General features: G+C 35.5%; 1 protein-coding gene across 1 annotated transcript in view; it reads left to right on the top strand.

Moving 5' to 3' along the window:
- Window positions 1-24161, top strand: part of SCAPER (S-phase cyclin A associated protein in the ER) — a 478259-nt gene that overhangs the window by 218991 nt on the left and 235107 nt on the right. Inside the window, 1 exon segment of the mRNA XM_047736200.1 lies at window positions 14556-14621. Coding sequence (XP_047592156.1) covers window positions 14556-14621 — 66 coding nt within the window.

The raw sequence follows: 24161 nt of genomic DNA, 5'->3' as shown, positions 1-24161 counted from the left end.
TGATATATCCTTTTTAATGTATATCTGAGGAAGACCCTCTGCCTCACACAAAAGTTTAAACTTGTTTGCTTTAAGAAAGCCTTGAAAATAATACTGATGAGCCTAATTTATAGCCACTTTCTTTGATTGAGAAAGAAAACTGCATATCGATCTAAAGCCCTTGCTTTCACCTGTTAAGAGCTCTTCTTATAATTGGATGCCAAAGCCCTGCCAAACTTGTGCCTTCTCCAGCATACAGTAGTATGTTTAAGTATGTGTAAACTAAGACTATTTTTCTTTCCAACTATTGATTTTTAAATGAGGTATCAAAGAAAATCAATAGCAATCAACAAATAGAAGTCTGCTGGCTGTAGTGTCAAATCCCATGACTAGGTTTAATCAATTTGGTTGCCTGTCACAACAAGAAAAAGTTCAAGAAATATCTTGAAATGGAAAGTAAGTTGTCAGACCTGTAGTTTATCATCAGCTTCCAAAGTAACATCCGAGGATCAGACAGCTGTGTAGTACATCATTACCTCACATGCTTTGAGCATCACCTGATGACTGATGAGTCTTAGGACACAAATGTAGTTCCTCTGTAGTAGATAATTTTTGCTCTTTGGGAGAAGATAATCTAAATATGTTGTTTTACTTTTTTTTTTTTTTTTTAAGATTTTATTTATTTACTTGACAGAGATCACAAGTAGGCAGAGAGGCAGGCAGAGAGAGAGGAAGCAGGCTTCCTGCTGAGCAGAGAGCCCGACTCGGGGCTCGATCCCAGGACCCTGGGACCACGACCTGAGCCGAAGGCAGAGGCTTTAACCCACTGAGCCCCCCAGGCGCCCCTGTTTTACTTTTATTACCAGATGTTTTCAAAGTTGAAGAAGCTTGACCTGTGGGATTATTGAAATATAGTTCTAGAAGGTGAATGGTGGTTATCACTCTATAGTCTCCAATTTCAGATTGTAATTAAAGGTATCCATTTCATCTTACAGAATCAATGAAAACTTGCAAAGTACTCATTCAAGCAAAGAATAGAAAAGGCTTTTTTGTTTGTATTTTTTGAGATTTCTCAACTTCCTAAAAACACTTTCATAGTATACTTGAAGGTATTACTGACCTTCATTTCTAGTTTATGCTAAGAAGTTTGCTGCCCTGACATGGAAATGCTATTTTTATTAATTCTTTTTTTCCCTCTGTGTACACATTCCCTTGCTAAGCTCCCCCAGTCCTTTCTCTGAATATCATCTACTTAGTAATGACCACCAATTTAATATCTTCAATTTACTCCAACACAAGCTCCTGTTCTCTCCCTCACCCCACTCCCCAAAACCCCTTTGTCCCATAGTCTTCTCTGTCTCAGTAAATGGATACTGTATTCTAGCTTTGTATGCCAAAATTCTTGAAGTCATTCTTGACTTTCTTTCTCCCACACCTCACATCCAGTCCAACTGCAAATTATGTTAGCCTTAATTTAAAATATATACATACATTCAGAATTCGACTACATCTAACTTCATTGCTTCCCCTGAACCAATCCGTCATCATCTCTTGCCTGAGTTACTGCATGAGCTCTGTGACTATTATCATTGTTTCTGCCCTTGCCTCCTTGCAGTCTATTCCAAATCCTCTAGCCAGAGTATTAAAATGTAAGTTAGATCATGTCACTTCTCAAAACCTCAGGTTTCCTCTTCCCACATACACCTACATCCCTTATCTCCTTCTGGTCTTTGCTCAAATGTTCCCTTTTTGGTGCGGCTGTCCTCAAGAGCTTGACTTTTGTTTTGTTTGTCTTTAGAAACATAAGTAGTGGTAATTTATTAAACAAAATTATAAAATTATAGGAAAAGTCTCTATAATTCTGTTGCTAATATTTTCTATACATATCTACTTCTATCTGTAGACTTTATTCTTCATTGCAGTATGATTTATTTAAGTGAAATGTAGAGTGATTCAGTGTGGTTTGTTGACTTCTTTTTTTTTGTTAGATCATTTTATTTTATTTATTTATTTGACAGACAGAGATCACAAGTAGGCAGAAAGGCAGGCAGAGAGAGAGGAAGGGAAGCCGGTTCCCTGGTTAGCAGCGAGCCTGATGCGGGGCTCGATCCCAGGACCCTGGGATCATGACCTGAGCCGAAGGCAGAGGCTTTAACCCACTGAGCCACCCAGGTGCCCTTGGTTTGTTGACTTCTGACAAATCTAGATACTCATGTAATCAATACTTCTATCACAATTGTCTTTGTGCCTCTTTCGGGTGGGTTTCTTACCACTCCTAGTCTGTAGTAATCACTGACCTGCTTTCTATGATTATAGATTACTTTCTCCTGTTCAGGAAAGGCATACCAATGAAATCAAACTCCCTTGTGGCTGGCTTCTTTTACTAAGTGTACTGTTTTGATATATATCACTGTTGTTGTGTGTAGATAGTTTGAGTCTTTTATTATTGTACATATTCGTTGTGTGCATATCCTACAATTTTTATTTATTCATCTGTTGATGGACTTTTGGGTTCAGTTTTGAGCATTTGTAAATTAAGCTCCCCTCAAGTCTTTGAGTATATATTTTTTCATTTCTCCTGGGTAAATACCTAGAAGTGGAATACCACACCCTTTTCCATAGTGGTTGTACTCTTTTACATGCCTATCAGCAATATGTGGGAGTTCCAGTTGCTCCATAGTCTTCCCAGTACACACTTGATATTGTTATTTTTTTCAAAATTTTAGCCTATTTCAGTGGGAGTGTCAAAGTATCTCAGTGTGTTTCTATTTGCATTTTCCTAATGACAAATAGTATATATTGAGCATCTTTTCATGTGCATTTTAACCATTCAGTATCTTTCTATATGAAGTGTCTGCTGAAGGTTTTTGCTCATTTTAAAAGTTGAGTTGTCACCTTACTTTTGAGTTGTTTGTATATTCTGACCACAAAGTTCCTTGTCAGATATGTGTATTGCTAATTTGTTCTTACAGTCTGGAAATAGCCCATTACATTTTCTTGAAGATAGTCTTTGATAAGCAAAGGTTTTTACTTGTGATGATATCTGTTTTGGGTTTGGGGTTCTAAGAGGTCTCTGAACAAAGGTTAAAAATCCTTCTGTATTTTTTTCTAGAAGCTTTGTAAGTTTTATTTTTATATTTAGGCTTATGATTAATCTCAAATAAATTAATGGTTATTATATGAAGCATTGGTCCAAGTTTATTTTTCCATATAGGTAACCAGTTATTCTAACATTATTAGCTGAAAAGGTTTCTTTTTCCATTATACAGTTAGCATTTTGGGGAAAAAGAAAGAAAAAAAAAGGAAAGGAAAGGAAGAAAGGAAGGAAGGAATGAGAAAGAAAGAGGGAGAGAGAGAGGGAGGAAGGGAGGAAGGAATCTTCCCTTTGTGTATGAGTCTGTTTCTAGACTATTTCATTCTTCTATTTTAAAACCTTGATAAAAAATAAAAATCATCCTTTGAAGTGTAGATCCCCCCCCCCAAAATCCATTTCTGGACTCTCTGATCAGTTCTGTTCCACTGATATATTCATCTGTCTTCAAACTGTCTTGATTACCATGGCTTTATATTAAGTCTTGAAATAAATTAGAAGTCTTCCAACTTTGTTTTCTTTTTTGAGATTGTTTTCTTTTTCCAGGTCTTTTGTTTTTCCATAAATATTAGGATCAATTTTTAGTTTCTAAAATAAAAAGACCAGTTGGGATTTTGTTTGGTGCATTGTATCTACAGATTAGCTTAGGAAGAACTGACATCTATCTGATAGTATTGGGTCCTCCACCCATGATTAGGGTGTTTAGTTTCTTTAATTTCTAGTAATTTTAGTTAATTTCTAGTTTAGTTTAATTTCTAGTTAATTTCTAGTTTAGTTAATTTCTAGTAATTTCTTGTAATTTTCAGTGTAGAGGTTTTACAAATATCTTACTAAATTTATCCCTAGCACTTTTAGTTTTTTGATGCTATTGAAAATAGTTTTACTTCTTTTTTTGTTGTTGTCAGTATATAGAAACAATTGATTTTTGTATTAACTTTATATACTGGGACCTTGCCATATTGACTTATGAGGTCTAATAGTTTTGTGAGTTTATAAGATTTCTTTAGGTACATAAACATATCTGAGAATAAAAACAGTTTTGTTTTTTCAATTATATACTGTCTACTTCTCTTCATTGTCTCTTGCACTGTATTGTATCTTTGGCAAAATTTTGAACAGAAGATATTGTCCTGTTCTTAGGGAGAAAGCAATTAGTTTTTCATGTTAAGGTATTATGTTAGCTGTCATTTTATGTAGATGCCCTTTATCAAGTTGAAGCAGCTTTTTTTATTCTTAGTTTCCTGAGAGCTTTTTTCATAGATATTCGATGTTTTCAAAAGCCTTTTCTGCATCTATTGAAATGTGTCTATTAATTTTATCAACAAAGTTCATTATATTGATTTTTATAATAGTTTTATTGAGATATATTCACATCCTATACAATTCATATATAAAAACTGCATAATTCTATATTGATTATTGAAGTATAATTGACATACAACATTGTATTAGTTCCAGATGTACAATATAATGATTTGATGTTTTTATATATTGTGAAATGATCACCACAGTCATTAACATCTGTCACCATATATAGTCAATCTCATCAACTTTCAATCTCATCAACTTTCAAATATACAGTACAGTATTATCAACTATAGTTGCTGTGCTATACATTACAACCCATAACATTTATTTTATAACTGGTAGTTTTTACTTTTTGACTCTCTTCTACCATTTTGCCTACCCTCATGTGCCAACCATCAGTCTGTTCTTCATCTGTGAGCTTGGTTGGGTTTTTTTTGTTTCGTTTTCTTTTTGGTTACCAAAATGAGATCATACGATGTTTGTCTTTGTCTGACTTATTTTGCTAAGCATAATGCCCTCAAAGTCCATCCATGATGTTGGAAATGGCAATTTGCATTTGTATATGACATTCTGGAAAAGGCAAACCTATAAAAACAGCAAAAAAGATGTGTGGTTGCCAGAGGTTGGGGAGAGGGAGAGATGAATAGGCAGAACAAAGAGGATTTTTAGGTTGGTGAAAGGACTCTATATGATACTTATAATGGTGGATACATGTAATTATATATTTGTCCAAACCCATAGAATATAGAACACTATAGAGCGAATTGTAATGTTAACTATAAACTTGGGGTGGTAATAATGTGTCAGTGTAGGTTCATTACTTGTAACGAATGTACCACTTTGTTGGGAGGTGTTGATATCTGAGCTAAGCATGTTTGGGATGAAAGGTATATGGGTAAATCTCTCTGAATCTTTCTCTTAATTTTTCTGTGAACCTGAAATTTCTATAAAAAATGAAGTCTTTCAAATTTTTTATCATTTTTTAAACCTGTAAGAATCTATACTAACACCGACTTTTTTCATTCTTGGGAATTACAATTATTCTTTGATTATTCTGGACAGGAATTTATCAGCTTTATTAATCTTTTCAAGAATGAATTTTTGCTGTCATTGACTTTTCTTTATTTTTTCTATTTCACTTATGTTTTTATTATTTTTTCCGTGCTTACTTGATATTTTTTTTCCTAGATTCCTAAGGTAAAAATTTAAGATTACTGATTTGAAACCTGACTCCTTTTCTAAATATGCAATTATAGCTATAAATTTCCCTCTAAGCTATGTCCCACATATTTTATATATTGTGTTTTATTTTTCATTCAGTTCAAAGTATTTTCCAGTTTCAGGCTCCTGGGTGGCTTAGTTGGTTGAGCGGCTGCCTTCAGCTAGGGTCATGATCCTGGAGTCCTGGGATTGAGTCCATATAGGGCTCCCTGCTCAGCGGGGGGTTCTGCTTCTCCCTCTGCCCCTCCCCCTGCTCATGCTCTATCTCATTCTCTCTCTGTCTCTCAAATTAAAAAAATATATTTTCCAGTTTCACTTCAAATTCATTGACCCATTGGTTACTTAAAAATGTAAGTGCTAAATTTTCAAATAATTGGGAACTTTTCAGATATCTTTTTGTCTTGATATTTCCTGTGGTGAGAGAAGATACTGTGCATAATTTCAGTTCCTTTTAATTTATTGAGGCTTGTTTTATGCCCAGCATCTGGTTTGTCTTGGTCAGGGTTGCATGTTTACTTGATGAACATGTATATATTGCTTGTGGTAGGTGTAGTTTCTATAATGTCAGTTAGGTCTTGTTGGGTGATAGTGCTGTTAAAGTCTTCCACATTGTATCTCTAATATTGTCTGTTTCATATTGTATCAGTTACATAAAGAATATTCACTTTTTGGCTTATTTCACACTTCTATCTCACACTTCAGTATTTTCCAGTTTTGCTTCAAATTTTGAAGCTTTGTTGATAAATAGATACAAATTTAGTATTATTTTATCTCCTTGAAAAATTGATCCCATTACCATTACAAAGTGTCCTTCTTTGTTTTGGGTAATATTTCTTACGGTGAAGTCTACTTGATCTAATATTAGTATCATTTCCACTCAGTATTTTCATGATAAATCTTTTCCCATTCTTAGTTTTATTCTTGTAACTTCATCACTGTATATTTTTGTGCACCTCTTATAATCATCATATGTGCATCTTTTCTGTCTTTTCTGACAGTCTGTTTGCAGTTTTTCATTAGTTTATTTCTAGTGAAATTATTGCTATAGTTGTTTTAAGTGTACTATTTCACTATCATTTGTTCATCTGTTGTTCGTTCCTTTTTTTTCTTCTTTTCTCCCTCCTTTTGGGTTATTTTTTTAGTATTCCATTTTTTTCCTTTATTGATTTAGTATCTCTACTGCCTTATTTTTAGTGTTTGCTTCATTTAAAAAATGTAAGCTTAAACTATCATGATAACTATATAATATTAAACCACTTTAATTATAAGTTTAGAATCTTACAGTAATATCTATATTCTCTTGTTTGTGTAATTATTGCCTCATATTTTACTTCTATATGTATATTCCACATCCCACTATAATTTTTTCTTCTAATTATTTAGGTATCTTTTACATAATTTACAAAACCATTCCCTGTGCTTTTCATTTTTTCATGTAGTTCTCAGGTTCTATCTCTTACCTTTTTTCTTCACATGAATTACTTCCCTTAACAGTTTTTATATTGCAGGTCTACTGGCAATAGATTTTCTTAATCATTTGTTTGCCTGAAAGTGTTTATTTGACTTTCATTTCTGATTGATGTTGAATTATGTGATAATTTTTTTTTCTTTCATCACTTGACAGTTTTGTTCTATTATCTTATGCTTGGGTTGTTCCTGATTAAAAAGCAGCACACAATGCCTGAAACTAATAATTCACCTTCACCATGTGTTAAATAACTTGAATTTAAATAAATCCTTAAAAAAAGGCAGCACACATTCTAATCCTTTTTTACTATATACAATATTTCTTGTTTTCATTTGGCTGCTTAGTATATTTTTCATATCATGGTTTTAAGCTATTCCATTATAGTATACCTTGATATGGTTTTCTTTGTGTTTTTCCTACTTGCTGTTCATTAAGTTTCTTGAATCTGTGAGTTTATATTTTCCCTCAAATTTAGAAAAATTTGGCCACTGTTTCCTCAAAAAAATTTTTTAAAGATTTTATTTGTTTATTCTTCAAAAAACTTTTTATGTGCCAGACCATATATTTTTCTTTTCTGGGATTTCAGTTGCACTTAAAATAGAGTGTTTGGTGTTGTTCTACAAGTCATTTTTCTTCCTCTGCATCAATTTGGATAGTTCTGTTGCCTTATATAATGTTTTTTTTCTGCTCTTTGTCATCTGCTATTAAAATTGTCTACTGAATTTTTCATTTCATATGTTACATTTTACATCTTTCAGAGTCTCTTTTAGTTATTCCTTATACTTTCAGTTTACCTATTTCTAATTTCTGATTTGTTCTTTTTATATGTTTATGGTTTCATTTACTTCCTTAACACAGTTATGAATTTATTTGAAGTCCATCATACTTGTAATTTCTCCATCTGAGATGGTTATTGATTGGTTTTTCTCCCCATTGATTTTGTTGCTATTATTTTTATTTTTATCCTTTCATTGGACAGTATGAACTCTATGTTATTGTATGTCTGGATTTTATTGTTTTTCTTAATAGAATGTGGAATTTTCTTCTGTCATACAGGTTACATGCCTTGATTTTAAGTTTTGTGAAGTGGGTTTTGAGTAACCTTTAATTCTAGGGCTAGATTGGCCCTGCTCCTAAATGTTTGGCCTTTGTAAAGTCTCCACTGAATAACTAGAGTGTTCAATAAATTTTGTAATATAGCATTTGAAACTCAAACTTCTCTCAGCTCTATGCAGACTCTGGTAATCGTTGAACTTACAGTTCCTTGGTAGTTGGTCATTCCTCTGCCCTGGGAAGTCTTGCCATGCTCATTCACAGATTAATATGGCCAAAGACTTAAAGAGGACCTTTGGAGATTTCTGGACCTTTGTTGCACACATCCCTTCTCTTTCTCTGTGCATAAATTCCAACTGTCTCCTTGGCTCATGCATCCTGTTTTGCTTTTTCCCTCATAGATAGCTACCTGGAAAGTGCCTTCAGGCAAAAGATGAAGGAATCATGGAACCTAGTTAATTTGTTTCCTTTTGCTCAGGGATTACTGTCCTAGGCTACTAGTTGTCTATACATAAAAATCACTAATTCCATATGCTTTAGGAATTTTTATTGTTGTTCATAACAGAAGGGCCAGTATGATACTAGTTAGTCTATAGTGACTGAAAACAAAATTGTCAAACAGCATCATTGGCATTTCCGCAGCTCTTTTTGCTGTAGCACTTACCATCATCTAAAGTCCTCTTTATTTGGTTATTATTTACATATTGTTTTTCTCCCATTAGAATATAAACTTTATGAAGATTTTTGTCTCTGTTGCTGGCACCCAGTATGTTTTCAACAAACATTTGTTAAAAAGAATTAGATGAGATTAGACTGTGGGAATAGTATTCATATCATTAGGATTTCTTCAGCTTTTTAAAAATGGATAAAAGAACTATGAGTCTTGCTGGCTTTTTTAAAAACTGATATGCTTGGATTTCTTTCTCTTAATTCTGTGCATATTGATTTCGGTTTTTTATTTATGGTTACAATTTTTTTTTGTATATAGCACAGACTGTATATTGCAGTCTCTATTAAGCTGATGGGCCCTTAAGCTTGAACCCATGTTTTAGATATATGATATCATTTTTTACATATTTGTATTTTGTGAATCCTTTGACTGATATTTACAAATAATACTTATTTTTACTGCTTTTGTATTTCCCACTTTTCATACTTTTACCTATGGTCTTTCCACTGAAAGTATCCCCTTTAACATTTCTTCTGGCCTGGTTCTGTGAACTCTTTTAGTTTTGTCTGTTTGTTTGTTTTTATTTAAGAAACTATCTCTCCTTCTATTCTGAATGATAGTCTTGCTGGGTAGAGTATTATTGGCTGCAGATTTTTCCCTTTAAGCACTCAGCTGAATGTCATTAAGAGTGTTTAATGGCACTTTAATTTACCCTGATTCCACCTTCCACTCCCCAGCTCAGGAGCATCTTCGAAGATAACCACCTGCATCCCTGATACAACCTAGTTCTGGAGGGAGCAAATCTGACATTACATTCAAAGATGTATAGTTGTTTTGACCTGTTTGTTGGTTCTCTGAAGGATGTTGCCTTTCTTTCATCTAACTCAAAATTCTCCCAGAGCTGGGGATTCTACCTGGGGGCAATTGTCAAAAACAATTTAAAGGCAAGTGTATTAGTCAGTATAGTCTGGAGCAAGGGAAAACAGAGCAAAAAATAGACTAATCAAAAACCTTGTAGGAGTTGGAGGAGGTTGAGAATGGAAATGCTTTGAGTAATAAGGGCTTTGAAGAGCTCCCACATACTCTGAAAAATCTAGAAGGGCATACTGAGGGCTGAATACATGTTTGGAAAAGACCTGAGAAGTTCCTGAAGTCTTATCTCTGGCTGACCATCAGGCTTCTGTGCAGTAGGGAGTGAAGGCTAAGGAAGAGTTGTAAATGGCCAGTGTTTTGTCATTTTGCCTCATCCACACATATAGCTCATTTACAAATATTAGATTAAGACCTTTTTTTTTTTTTTTTTTGGTCATTCCAGGTATTTAAGGAAATCACTCTTATCACTAGTTGATCCCTAAACAGAGACTTCAGTGGCCATAATGACAAAGAATACAAACTTTAGAAAATCAGAGAGGTTACTAAACAAATACATGAAGCTACATCAAGCAGCAAAAACACACCCTGTCAAAGGAGGAAAATTTTATTTTCATCATTGCTACATTATAGTATTTAAGATGTCTAGTTTTTGGCAAAAAGTTAGAAGGTGTTCAAACAGAAAGAAAGTTAGCCTATACACAGGAAAAAAAAATTAATAGAAATGTCCCAGAGGAAACCCAGACATTGACCTTACTGGACAGACTTTAAATTAAAATGTTAAAATATGCCCAGAGAACTAAAGGACCCATGCAAACAATATCTAACCAACTGGGGATTAGTAATGATGATATTAAATTTATATTTATATTTTAATACATATAATTAAAAATTATAAAAAGGAGTGAATAGAAACTTTGTTGTTGCAAAATACAGTGACTGAAATGAAAAATTCACTTGGAGAATTGAGCAGCTAATTTGGGTAAGTAGAAGTAAGAATTAGTGAACTTGAAGTTAGATCAGTTAGATTATCTCCACAGAACAGAAGGGGAAATTAATGAAAAAAAATGAACAGAGTTTGAAAGATGCATGGGAACAACATATACAGAAAGGAAGTCCCAGAAGGAAAGTAGAGAGAAAAAAGGGCAGAACAAATATTCGAGGAAATTATGGGTGTAAATTTTCCAAATTTAATGTAAGATATTAATCTGCATATCCAAGAAGCTTAACAAACCCTAAAAGAAACTCAGAGATCCACACTATGACATATTATAATCAAACTGTTGTTAAGACAAGAACAAAGTAGTGGCACCTGGGTGGCTCAGTCGGTTAAGTGTCTGCCTTCAGCTCAGGTCATGATCCCAGAGTCCTGGGATCAAGTCCTGTGTCAGGCTCCCTGCTCAGTGGGGATTCTGCTTCTCCCTCTCCATCTGCCCCCGCCCCCTGCCTGTGCTCTTACTCTCTTTCTCTCTCAAATAAATAAAATCTTTAAAAAAAGAAAGCAATAAAAGAGAAGCAGCTCTTCATATAGAAAACATTCTTAATATAATTAACAGCTTATTTCTCATCAGAACCTATAAAGGCTAGAAGGTAGTAGGATGACATATTCAGTTTCCTGGTTACAAAAACAAACAAATTGGTCACCAAAAAATTCTTTCTGGCAAAACTTCAGAAATGAAAGAGAAATTAATATATTCCATGATAAAACCTGAGATAATTTGTTGCTATGACACCTTCACTTTAAGAAACTCTGAAGTATTTTTAAATATTATACATACATACACACACACACACACACACACACACACATACATATAGTTATGCTTGAAGAAATGAGAAGAGAATGAAGATGGTACTCTGGAAAATATCTGACACAAAACAAAGCAGTAATAAGGAGAAATTGAAGGACAAAAGATGTATAGGAAATAGCAAAATGGCAAAAGCCAGTCCTCATCAGTTACTACATTAAATATAAATGTAAATACATTAGATACTCTGGTTTGGCAGAGTGGATTTTTAGAAATGATTCAACTATATGTAATTTTTTTTTAATAATTGACTCACTTCAAATAAAAGGATCCAAGTGGTTTAATGTGAAAAGGATTGCAAGATATTTTATGCAGAGTACCTCTACAAAATAATATAGCTGAAGTAACTATGTTATTGTCATACAACATAGATTTTAAGACAAAAATTGTGCAATAGAAAAGAAGGACATTATATAATCATGAAAGGGTGAATTCATCAAAAAGATAATTACAAACATTTATACACCAGAGACCCAAAATATATGAAGGAAAAACTGACAGAATTGAGGGGAGACATAGATAATTCAACAGTAGTAGTTGATGACTTCAGTACCCCATTTTAAATAGTGGATAGGACAAGTACACTGAAGATCAACAAGGAAATAAGGGTTACACAACATTATAAGCTCTCATTTACTCTACTTTGTAGACTTGGGTATCTTTTCATAGTGTTATGTCTTCTTCTTCCTTGGAGAATAAATTCCTTGAATATTCCTACTACATTTATGCCTCATCCTTGCTTTGTTTGTACCTCTTAGTTTATACAGAGCAGGAACTCTGGAAATAAATATTTGATTGCTGAGAAGTGATCAAGACAAGAGTCAAGTTAGGAAAAAGTGATTATCCACATTTTGGGTAAAGTTAGAATTTTATGGATAATTTTTTAGTTGTATGTACATGAATGAGAGAATGGATTTGATCCGTCCCATTTTAAGTCTTAGATAAATGTATTTTTTTATATAATATACGTCCTCTTAAGCCTCAGTTTCTTCTTTGTAAAATGGGGATCATACCGTATCGAGTTTTTAGGACTGTGTATGAGACAATGGATGTTTAGCTGCTGGAAGAATACTTGGAATATATTTAACCTTCCATAATTGTTGCTCTTTCTCCCTTTCATTCAAGTTCACAGTTATTTGCTACTACAGTGGTTATTTCCCCCATTTTCATATGCCTTAATATTTTGGCTAATAGCGATGAGCATGTGTAGGTTACAACGATATATATATTTTTCTCATTTTTTTAAGTAATTTTTTAATTTTTTATTAACATATAATGTATTATTAGCCCCAGGAGTACAGGTCTGTGAATCGCCAGGTTTACACACTTCACAGCACTCACCATAGCACATACCTTCCCCAATGTCCATAACCCAACCCTCTCCCTCCCCCCTCCCCCCGGCAACCCTCAGTTTTGTTTTGTGACATTAAGAGCCTCTTATTGTTTGTCTCCCTCCCAATCCCATCTTGTTTCATTTATTCCTTTTCTATCCTCCAAACCCCCACATTGCCTCTCAATTTCCTCATATCAGGGAGATAATATGATAATTGTCTTTCTCTGATTGACTTACTTCGCTAAGCATAATACCCTCTAGTTCCATCCACATCATCACAAATGGCAAGATTTCATTTCTTTTGATGGCTACATAGTATTCCATAGTGTGTGTTTGCGTGTGTGTGTGTGTGTGTGTGTGTGTATCACATCTTCTTTATTCATTCATCTGTTGATGGACATCTAGGTTCTTTCCATAGTTTGGCTATTGTGGACATTGCTGCTATAAACATTCGGGTGTACATGCCTCTTCGGATCACTACATTTGTATCTTTAGGGTAAATACCCAGTAGTGTGATTGCTGGGTCGTAGGGTAGCTCTTTTTTAACTTTTTAAGAACCTCCATGCTGTTTTCCAGAAAGGTTGCACAAGTCAGGAAATGACAGATGCTGGTGAGGATGCCAAGAAAGGGGAACCCTCCTACACTGTTGGTGGGAAAACAATATATAATTTAATGTTTAACTCTAATGTATTCTTTTGCTCCCATGTTTAACCTGTTCCCTTTTCCTTATTAAAGCTGTTATAGGGACACCTGAGTGGCTCAGAGTGTTAAGCCTCTGCCGTCGGCTCAGGTCATGATCTCAGGGTCCTGGGATCGAGTCCTTCATTGGGCTCTCTGCTTGGCAGGGAGCCTGCTTCCCCCTTCTCTCTGCCTGTCTCTCTGCCTACTTGTGATCTCTTTCTCTCGGTCAAATAAATAAAATATTTTTAAAAAGCTGTTACAATTTGCATCTTTCATGATTTTTTTTGAAGTATTACTTATTTTATCATTGCAGTCTGGATTGGTATACACATTGTGACTAATTCTCTCATAGGTCACTAGACTAATTCTTTGAGACTAGGATCCTTTGGGTGAGCAGATAAAATTTAAATTAGTATTTTCCTCTTTTTCAAAATTTCGAAAGGAGAAATTTAAAATTAAGTCAATAATAATGGATTGCTATAGTGACACCTATGTTAGATTGATTAACTATTGATGGCTCTCCCTATTGGTTCAAGTAAGCTGGAGCCTAGTTAGACAGTGGCAGAGAAATGTTATCTCAGATTTTTCCAGACTTTAGGTATTTAGCAAATATAAGTAACAAAAACAGAAGAAGACAAATCTTTGAGTGTGTCGTCATTTCCACGGCCTCTTAAATTATTTCTCATGGTAAATAACTCTTTCTTGTATTCAGTTTTGCATTGTACACCTCTTAAAGCATATGGCTATTTAGTTATTTCAGCTATCTTGTAGAAACTTATATGATTTCCAATTTAATTATCATGATTTTAACATTTCTGAAAAATAAGGCCCATTCTATACTAGGTCTGTAAACTGAGAAATGTTTTTATGAAGCTCCTCTTTATCCTATGAGGAAATAACTTATTTTTTAGTCTTTTTTGATAGCATTTATAGCATTTTAAAGACATCTAAGTGTTACAAATCAAAGTGTTACACTAGTTTCTAATACTGGAACAGGAAAAACATAGGGATTTAGTTTGTTTTAAAAATTGGCAGCAAAATAACTAACAGTGATACATTTTTTTTCTCTTCAGGGCCAAGGAATATGAGAGTTTAATGGAAACAAAAAATTCTGGATCTGACTCACCTTATAAAGCAAAGTGAGTATATTACTCTGCATTTTACTTCTTTTTTACTGATGTCTGCCTTTATAGAAGTTTATCTAAACTGTATTCCTGTGACCCTAAACTTTATATCTGAAGCCTAGAACTTCATTCTTCTAACACAGTGGTGTCCAGCAGGGAACAGTTGTGGCAGGGGACATTTGGCTATGCTTGGGGATATGTGATCACATTTTGATTATCACAGCTGGGAGAAATGGCGCTATTCCTGTCAAGTGCATAGAGACCCGAGGATGCTCTTAAACACTCTTCATCGGGCAAGACTGAAGTAAAGAATTATCTCATCCAAAATGTCAGTAGTGCCCAGGTAGAAAAGTCCTGCTCTTACAGAATAGATTCTGGCAGCGCTGCGCTGGTTCTTGCTCTGAGGAGGTCTTGTTCAGGACTGTTGCCAATGCCACTTGATAGATGAAGATTTAGACTCCACCACTGGGTATTAGTTTAACTACACAATAGCTAAACAAAACCACCATCATTTTGCTTCTCTCAAATATATTACCAGTACAGGTGCAGTGAGGAAGGTACTCAAAAACACTGCTGATGGGACTGCAGGTTAATGTAGTCTTATTGAAAGGCAACATGAATCCAGAACTTAGAATCTACTTTAGGCTGCTGAGGGAAGTAATGGAAAGTGTGCCTGAACATTTATGTACAAAGATTAACTACTTTAATATTACTCCTCATAGTGAAAAATTCAAGAAAGAACTTAACTGCCATAAATTGAAGAATGTCTATAACCAGTGGTTAGTGTAGATATGCTATAGCACTTTGATGCTGCAGTTATTTACATTTAAAACAGAAATATTGCCTGTGAGAAATGAGATAACCTATCAGAAAATTACTTTTATTAATTATTGTTTTGAAACTATTAGTCATTGCCATTCTAAAAGAAAAAAATTTGTAAAATAGTAAAGAAGTTAACAAAACTATCAAGATTATGATGATAATGCATATCTGAAAAACCCAAGAGAATAAAGTGAAAAACTAGTAGAAATTAGAGAATCAATTCAGTAAGGTGGCTGATCACCAAATTAATGTGATAATATTAATAATAGGTAATTTTTAATGAACCTTTGCCTCATTCCAGGCTCTTTACCTGTGTTGACTCTTTTATTTCTAACAATAACTCAATAAATTTCATTAGGGACGCTAAGCCTTACAGAGAGTGAGTAACTTGCCTCGAGGTTATGCTGCATCTAGTCTACAAAAGTAGTATTTTCTTTTCTTATAATCAGGAAATATAAACATCATTTACAATAGCAATAAAAAATAAACTAAAAATAAACTTAAGAAACGCGAAGTCTCCATAAAAATTAAAAACCTTAAAATCCTAACAAAAGGTATTAAAAAGGACTTAAATAATGGAAAGACAAATTATGCTCTTGGATAGAAAACATGGTATAGTAAATTCTCTAAATTCTCCTACAAATGAAACGTAACCTGAATAAAATAACTACCTTTTAAAAAATAGAATCATTTTATTTTATTTTATTAAGATTTTTTATTTATTTTATTTGACAGAGATCACAAGTAGGCAGAGAGGCAGGCAGAGAGAGAGAGGGAGGAGGAAGCAGGCTCCCTGCTGAGCAGAGAGCCCAATGCGGGGCTCGATCCCAGGACCCTGGGATCATGACCTGAGCCAAAGGCAGAGGCTTTAACCCACTGAGCCACCCAGGTGCCCCCCAAAAATAGAATCATTTTAAAGAATGTATGGAAAAATAAAAGAATTTCTAGGAAAAAATGTAAAAGAAGGATGAGGTAGGTCTGTGCTAACAGATATTTAATAATATTTTGATGGAACCTATGTAGTTAAAATAATTTTGCATCAGCACATTAATAAAAATGTAAATTGATGGAAGCAGTTTTTAAAAACAATCTAGAAATAGATTCAAATATTTGAGTAAATTTAATATATGATGGTGGTATAGTGTTTACAAAGATAGTCAGAAGTTGAGCCGTTCCTGGAGGCATGCCCCTATGCAATATAATATAACTTTGCCACTATTCCATCAAGAGGTGAACTCTGTTTCCTTTCATCTTGAATTTGTTCTGGACTTTTGTCTTGTTCTGACTACTGTGGAAGCAATAGGTGATAACAAGACTTGGCCATAGAGGTCATGAGCCTTCTACTTTCAACCTCACTTTATTGCTCTGCCGTGATTGCCCTGTAAGGAAGCCTGGATCAGCCCTCTTGAAGATAAAGCATCACTTAATCATGGTGATAATCCTTTTAATATGCTGTTGAATTCATTTTGTTTGTTCTGTTGAGGATTTTTAAATTAATGTTCATATGGGATATCAAGTCTTAGTAAGCCTTTGATTATGTTACTTTGCTTATGTCCCATTGGCCAAAATAAGTCATTTCACCAAGTCCAGAGTCACTGTAGGAGACTGTAAAAGTCTTGGATAGCAAGATTAATTCAAGGGGAGCCTTTACTCAACAGTCTATTACAGAACTTTCTCTGGATTCACCTAACTGGCTACTCTTTTTCCAGTATGTTTTGCTTGGGTCTTTCTTGTCTCCTTTACTTCCAACATCCACATGCCTTTGTCTTGAGAATTCAAATGCAGAATTATTCCCTTGGCCATCTTACTCAATTTTATAACGTTAAACATTTAGTCACTGATGGATTTTAAATATATGACACCATCCCAGTCCTCTCCTCAGAGCTCCAGACTCATATATCCAGCTTCCTGCTTAGTATTTCCACATAGATAACCCACCCACAGGGGGTCCAGGTAGACCCCTCCTGAAATTTTCTCCCAAACCTTACCCCTTATATTTTTTGTTCTTCTTTAGGAAATGGTAAGTCCATCCTTTGAGATTAAAATCTTTAAAGTCATCCTCTCTTTTCGTTTCATTTTTGGTCCATCAACAAATTCTTTTGGCTCCATCTTTAAAATATATTCAAAATCTGACCACTATTCATTATCTTCATACTAACTACTGTAGTCTAACCTATGATCATCTTTCATCTGGGTTATTGTAGTAGCCTCCTAATTAGTCTTAAACTGGTTCTGCTTTTCCTTACTACAGTCTGTAGGCCACTGGGCAACCAGGATGTTCCTTTAAATTATAACCTAGAAAAAATGTCAGTAGCTATTGCAGTATAATTTTGCAGTGTCTCCAAATCCTCACATGGAAACAAATAAGTAGTTAAAACCAAAAACCCATGGCAGCATTTACAAAAAAAACCCCACATTACCAGATAGCTCCAAGAATCCAAAAAACAAGTAAATCCAACAGCCCACAAGACTTGCATGGCATTTACATCAGTGTGAAAGAAAGCAAAAAGAAACAACTGAGATAACATTTGTAAAGAAAGGAAAAGAACCCCCAAATAACTAATGTTTTCCCTGCAAGGTATAGGGAACCAATTTGACAAAAGCACATGAATCACATTTTCGTATTTTATTATGTTCAGTTAGCTACTGAACATGTTTTGGATGTAGTGTCCAGTGATTCATTAGTTACATATAACACACAGTGCACATAACAACACATGCCCTCCTTATTCCTTACACCATACACAAAGATATAAACTCAAAATGGTTGAAAGACATCAATGTGAGACAGAAATCTATCAAAATTCTAGAGGAGAACATAGGCAGTAATCTATTTGATATCAACCATAGCAACTTCTTTCAAGACACATCTCCAAAGACAAGGGAAACAAAAGCAAAAATGAAGTTTTAGGATTTCATCAAGATAAAAATGTTCTGCACAGCAAAGGAAACAGTCAACAAAACTAAGAGGCAACCCACAGAATGGGGGAAGATATTTGCAAATGACATTACAGATAAAGGGCTGGTATCCAAGATCTATAAAAATCTTATCAAACTCAACACTCAAAAAAAAAAAAGTCAAAAAATGGGCAGAAGACATGAACAGACACTTCTCCAAAGAAGACATACAAATGGCTAACAGACACATGTAAAAATGTTCCACATCACTAGCCATCAGGGAATTACAAATGAAAACCACAATGAGACACCACCTACACCAGTTAGAATAGCAAAATTAACAAGACAGGGAACAACAAATGTTGGTGAGGATGTGGAGAAAGGGAACCCTCTTCCATTGTTGGTGGGGATGCAAGCTGGTACAGCCACTCTGGAAACAGCATGGAGGTTCTCAGAAAGTTGAAAATAGAGCTACCCTATGACCCGGCAATTGCACTACTAGGTATTTACCCCAAAAGATATAGTGAAAAGAAGGGGCACTTGCACCCCAGTGTTTCATAGCAGCAACATCCAGAATAGCCAAACTGTGGAAGAAGCCAAGATGCCCTTCAAAAGATGAATGGATAAAGAAGATGTGGTCCAGTGTCTGCAAAGAAGACATCCACATGGCCAACAGACACATGAAAAAGTGCTCAACATCACTCGGCCTCAGGAAAATACAAATCAAAACCACAGTGAGATACCACCTCACACCAGTCAGAATAGCTAATATTAAACTGTCAGGAAGCAACAGGTGTTGGTGAGGATGCAGAGAAAGGGGATTCCTCCTACATTGTTAGCGGGAATGCAAACTAATGCAGCCACTCTGGAAGAAAGTATGGAGATTCCTCAGATATTTAAAAATAGAGCTACCCTACGGCCCAGCAATTGCATACTGGGTATTTACCCTAAGGATACAAATGTAGTGATCCAAAGAGGCACATGTACCTGAATGTTTATAGCAGCAATAGCCAAACTATGGAAAAAACCTAGATGTCCATCACAGATGAATGGATGAAGATGTGGTATACAAACACACACACGTGTGTGTGTGTGTGTGTGTGTGTATAATGAAATACTGTGCAGCCATCAAACCCCTGAAATCCTTCCATTTGCAATGATGTGGGTGGAACAGAGGGGATTGGCTAGGTGAAATAAGTCAGTCAGAGAAATACATTTCTCATAGAATCTCTCTTATGTGAGGAATTAAGAGGCAGGGTGAGGATTGTTGGGGGAAAGGAGGGAAAAATGCAACAAGATGGGACCGAGGAGGGGGCCATACCATAAGAGACTCTTAATCTCAGGAAACATCTGAGGGTTGCTGGAGTTACTGGTGGGGCGGGGGGAGGGATAGGGTGGCTGGGGATGGACAGTGGGGAGGGTCTGTGCTATGGTGAATGCTGTGAATTGTGTACGACTGATTGTGAATCACAGACCTGTACCCCCTGAAACAAATAATACATTATATGTTATAAAAATAAAGACAGAAGATCATGAACAGACACTTCTCCAATGAAGACCATACAAATGGCTATCAGACACATGAAAAAATGTTCATCATCACTAGCCATCAGGGAGATTCAAAATTAAACCACATTGAGATATCACCTTATACCAGTTGAATGGCCAAAATTAGCAAGACAGGAAACAACATGTGTTGGAGGGGATGTGGAGAAAGGGGAACCCTCTTAACTGTTGGTGGGAATGCAAGTTGGTGCAGCCTCTTTGGAGAACAGTGTGACGATTCCTCCAAGAAATTAAAAATAGAACTTCCCTATGACCCTGCAATTGCACTACTGGGTATTTACCCAAAGATACAGATGTAGTGAAAAGAAGGGCCATCTGGACCCCAATGTTTATAGCAGCAATGGCCACGGTCACCAAACTGTGGAAAGAACCAAGATGCCCTTCAATGGACGAATGGATAAGGAAGATGTGTCCATATACACTATGGAGTATTATGCCTCCATCAGAAAGGATGAATACCCAACTTTTGTAGCAACATGGACGGGACTGGAAGAAATGATGCTGAGTGAAATAAGTCAAGCAGAGAGAGTCATTATCATATAGTTTCACTTATTTGTGGAGCATAACAAATAGCATGGAGGACATGGGGAGTTAGGAGAAGGGAGTTGAGGGAAATTGGAAGGGGAGGTGAACAATGAGAGAGCTATGGACTCTGAAAACAACCTGAGGGTTTGAAGGGGCGGGGGGGTGGGAGGTTGGGGGAACCAGGTGGTGGGTATTAGAGAGGGCACGGATGGATGGAGCACTGGGTGTGGTACAAAAAGCAATGAATACTGTTATGCTGAAAATAAATTTTAAAAAATGATTAAAAAAAATAAAACAAAAAAAAGTCTCAAAGACTGCCAGTGTTTTTAAAAGGAATCAGTAGCCAACTTAAAAGTTTATACTGGACAAAGATAGGACAAGTGAGCATTAAAAGTAAAATTATTCTAACTATTGGTAACTGATAGTAGATGAGCTGTTTCCTTATTAAAATTATTGTAACTAATAAATGAAAATTATTCTTTTACTCCTCCTCCAGTTACCCCTCCCTTTCCAGAAAAATTAATCCTGAAGTCATTAGATGAGAGAACTGAAGCAGCCATCTGCACCAGGGAGAGGCTGGAGGTAGCAGTGGCACAGTGAGGGATGGCAGACCCTGAGTTGACTGAGGTGGACAGTCATGCAGGAGTAAGAGGGGTGGCCAGATATGGAGGCTCAGAGCACAGCCAGAACGAGGGGACTTCTATGTGAGATGGGCACCACAGCCTGGTGTGGTGAGTCAGAGCAGAATGAGGACAGCCCCTCTGTGGATGGGCATCTGGTACAATCTGTCAGAGCCCAAATAAAGAGGGAAGTCTGACAAAGTCTGTCAAAACCAAGCAGGGTGAGAAGCATTACCACCCAGACTGGGGAGTCAGAGCCCAAGGGGACATAATAGCATACATATAGAAACAAGATGGGAGGCACCTGGGTGCCTCATTCAGTTAAGCACCAGCCTTAGACTCAGGTCATGATCTTGGAGTCCTGGGATCTAGTCCCATGTCAGGCTCCCTTCTTAGCAGGAAGTCTGCTTCTCCCTTGACCTTCCCCTGCTCATTCCCCCCTCTCAATAAATAAATAAAATCTTGAAAGAAAGGAAGGAAGAAAGAAAGGAAGGGTAGGTGGATAGGTGATAAATTACATGTAGGGAATTGCTCAAATACATAAGATAAAGTTAAGAATGATGAAAAGGAAGATTGCTCGCTGTTGGAGAAGAGTTAAAAATATCCAGGGACAATAGAAAGACCCTGTAGCAAATTGGAATTATAGGTATTGGTTTTAATTATATTTTCCAATATATAGAATAGAAATATATATCTATATAGAAATATAGATGTAAATATGTAGGGATATATATGATATATATTTTAAATATTTATTTATAAAATAATATACAGGTTTCCTAGCTCTTTCCACTGAGAGTGAGGGCCTGGGAATAGCAACATCCCGACAGCAGTGAGCACATCAAGTACACCCATGTAAGTGAAGGCAAGATGGTTCCTTAAAAGGGACCCTTCGGCTCAGGTCATGATCCCAGCGTCCTGGGATCAAGCCCTGCATCGGTCTCTCTGCTCTGCGGAGAGCCTGCTTCCTCCTCTCTCTGCCTGCCTCCCTGCCTGCTTGTGATCTCTCTCTCTTTCTCTCTCTCTCTCTCTCTGTCAAATAAATAAATAAATAAATCTTTAAAAAGGGGGGGATAGATGGGTTCTTTTTCTACAAGGGATGCTGGCAGGTAAAAATGAAAGGTGTGCAATGTAGGAGGCAGTGTATGTACACGGATTTTTTTCATCTTACGTAGAGATTTCTTAGGCTCTTATATTTCGAAATAAAGCCTCCAACATATTACTTAAAATAGAAGGGGAACCAATTGCCCTGAATTTAGACTGTGTACCTTTCAAATCGAGAAAGTGAAAGAAAAAATATTAATGTGTTCATGTCTTCCTGTCCATCGTACTAAAGAGCAACATTTCCTAAAGTGGGCCCAATCTCCTTACATTTTTCAAATCATCCCGGTGCGACCAAAATTTGACTGTGATACAGATTAGGGCTTCTTACAGAAATTTATTTACATTTCACATTTACCAATGACACAGTTGAAGTTGGAGTTGTTGTGGGAATTAATGTTTTAGTTTTGAGAAGAAAGTATTTGACCTTACAACATTCTTCACAAAGCTATTTATCTGACAGATAATATTCATGTTCTAGGCTAGGAGTTACAAAGCCTCTACTTTTTCTTTTCATGCTAGAAAATTTTTCTGCCAGAAGTAACTCAGATAACAATTTCCGTACTAAAAACTGCACCCTCTAAACAGCTTCTTTTCTTCCCTATAGGGAAAATATACTTTTCAGGGCCTAAGTCCTGACAGTCTGTAATTACTCATAGTATGAATCAAATCTGATGGTTTTCTCCTTGAGAGGGGCTATATTATTTGTGGTACTTCTGTGGAGGCAGGGAATGAAACAGAGTTTTATCTCATGTTACCAAAGCATCCCCTTGATTTGGCATTCTTCCTTGAAGGGTAGGTTCATATGAATCCCAGATTTGATTTACCATCAGGGTGAAATACAAGCCTCTTATATTCTGTGAATTAAAATGGTCCTTTTGCCTCCCTAAGTACCCCTGGTTTTCAGTGGATGTGACCATTCTTGGTAGAATACTGCTAGATTCATATGCATCCATGATTATGGCTGGATATTAGTTACATGGTGTGCAGGCTTTATTCAGCCAAAAGCTGAATTGGCTACTTATCTATCACACGATAAAGTTCGCTGCCAATATTCCTCAACATGATAAGGTCAGTAACTTTAATCGGATGGGACTCCAGCCCATATTCGATTGAAAGGGAAAAGAAGTATGTTGTTCTTATTCTATTTCTGTGTTTTTTATATTCCCGTTTTCCTTTTGTTGGATTGAGACCTTCTGTCAATGAATGGTAATAATAGTTGACCATTTATTGAATGTCTACTTTACTCCTGAATGGTGTTAGGTATATTACATTAACTACTTTCAATCTTTAAAAGATGTTAGGTACAAAAAAATAATAATAATTTTAAAAATTAAAAAAAAAAAGAAATCAATTCATGGTTTCTAATACTATTTCCAATGAAAGGACTCTTTGGAGAAATGGCTGATTCTAGGATTGGGGCAAGATATATCCAAGTTGGGGCTTATAACTCTTTATACTGCCAGGGAGCTACTGGAAAAGATGAAGAAGAGGAAGTATGTTAAAGTAAAACAGAAGCTATCTGAAAGAGATACCAAAGATCAAAGCTGGAACAATTTGAGCAGCAAAATAAATGAAAGTAGCATTGGAAAAAAAAAATAAAGATAAAAAAAGATGTTAGGTACATTACATTAATTACTTTCAATCTTCAAAAGCTCTGAAAGGGGGAAATATATATATTTACATGTAATATAAATATGTATTATTCTATGGTATTGTTTATTTGTGAATAAAATGTCCTTATTGAATTGATTAATATGGTTTGGATACAAAAGCATGAGATTTGAGGACCAAAGGGCTAGTCCTAGTAATAACTTTTACCAGTTGTGAGACCTTGGGAAAGTCATTGAATTTGTCTGAGCCTTTGTTTCTTCATTTTTCAAATGGGAAAAATACTAATGGGACATTGTTTTCATAGGATTATAAAATCATGTACATTAATGTATTTTGTAACCTATGAAGTTATGGATATTATTAAGATTAGAGAAGAAATTTTTTCTTAGTACACTAATCATTAAGCATC

The sequence above is a fragment of the Lutra lutra genome, chromosome 7, assembly GCF_902655055.1.
Source record: "Lutra lutra chromosome 7, mLutLut1.2, whole genome shotgun sequence".
NCBI lineage: Eukaryota > Metazoa > Chordata > Mammalia > Carnivora > Mustelidae > Lutra > Lutra lutra.
Note: the sequence above shows the minus strand (reverse complement) of the source record. Positions and strands in the feature narration are given on the sequence as shown.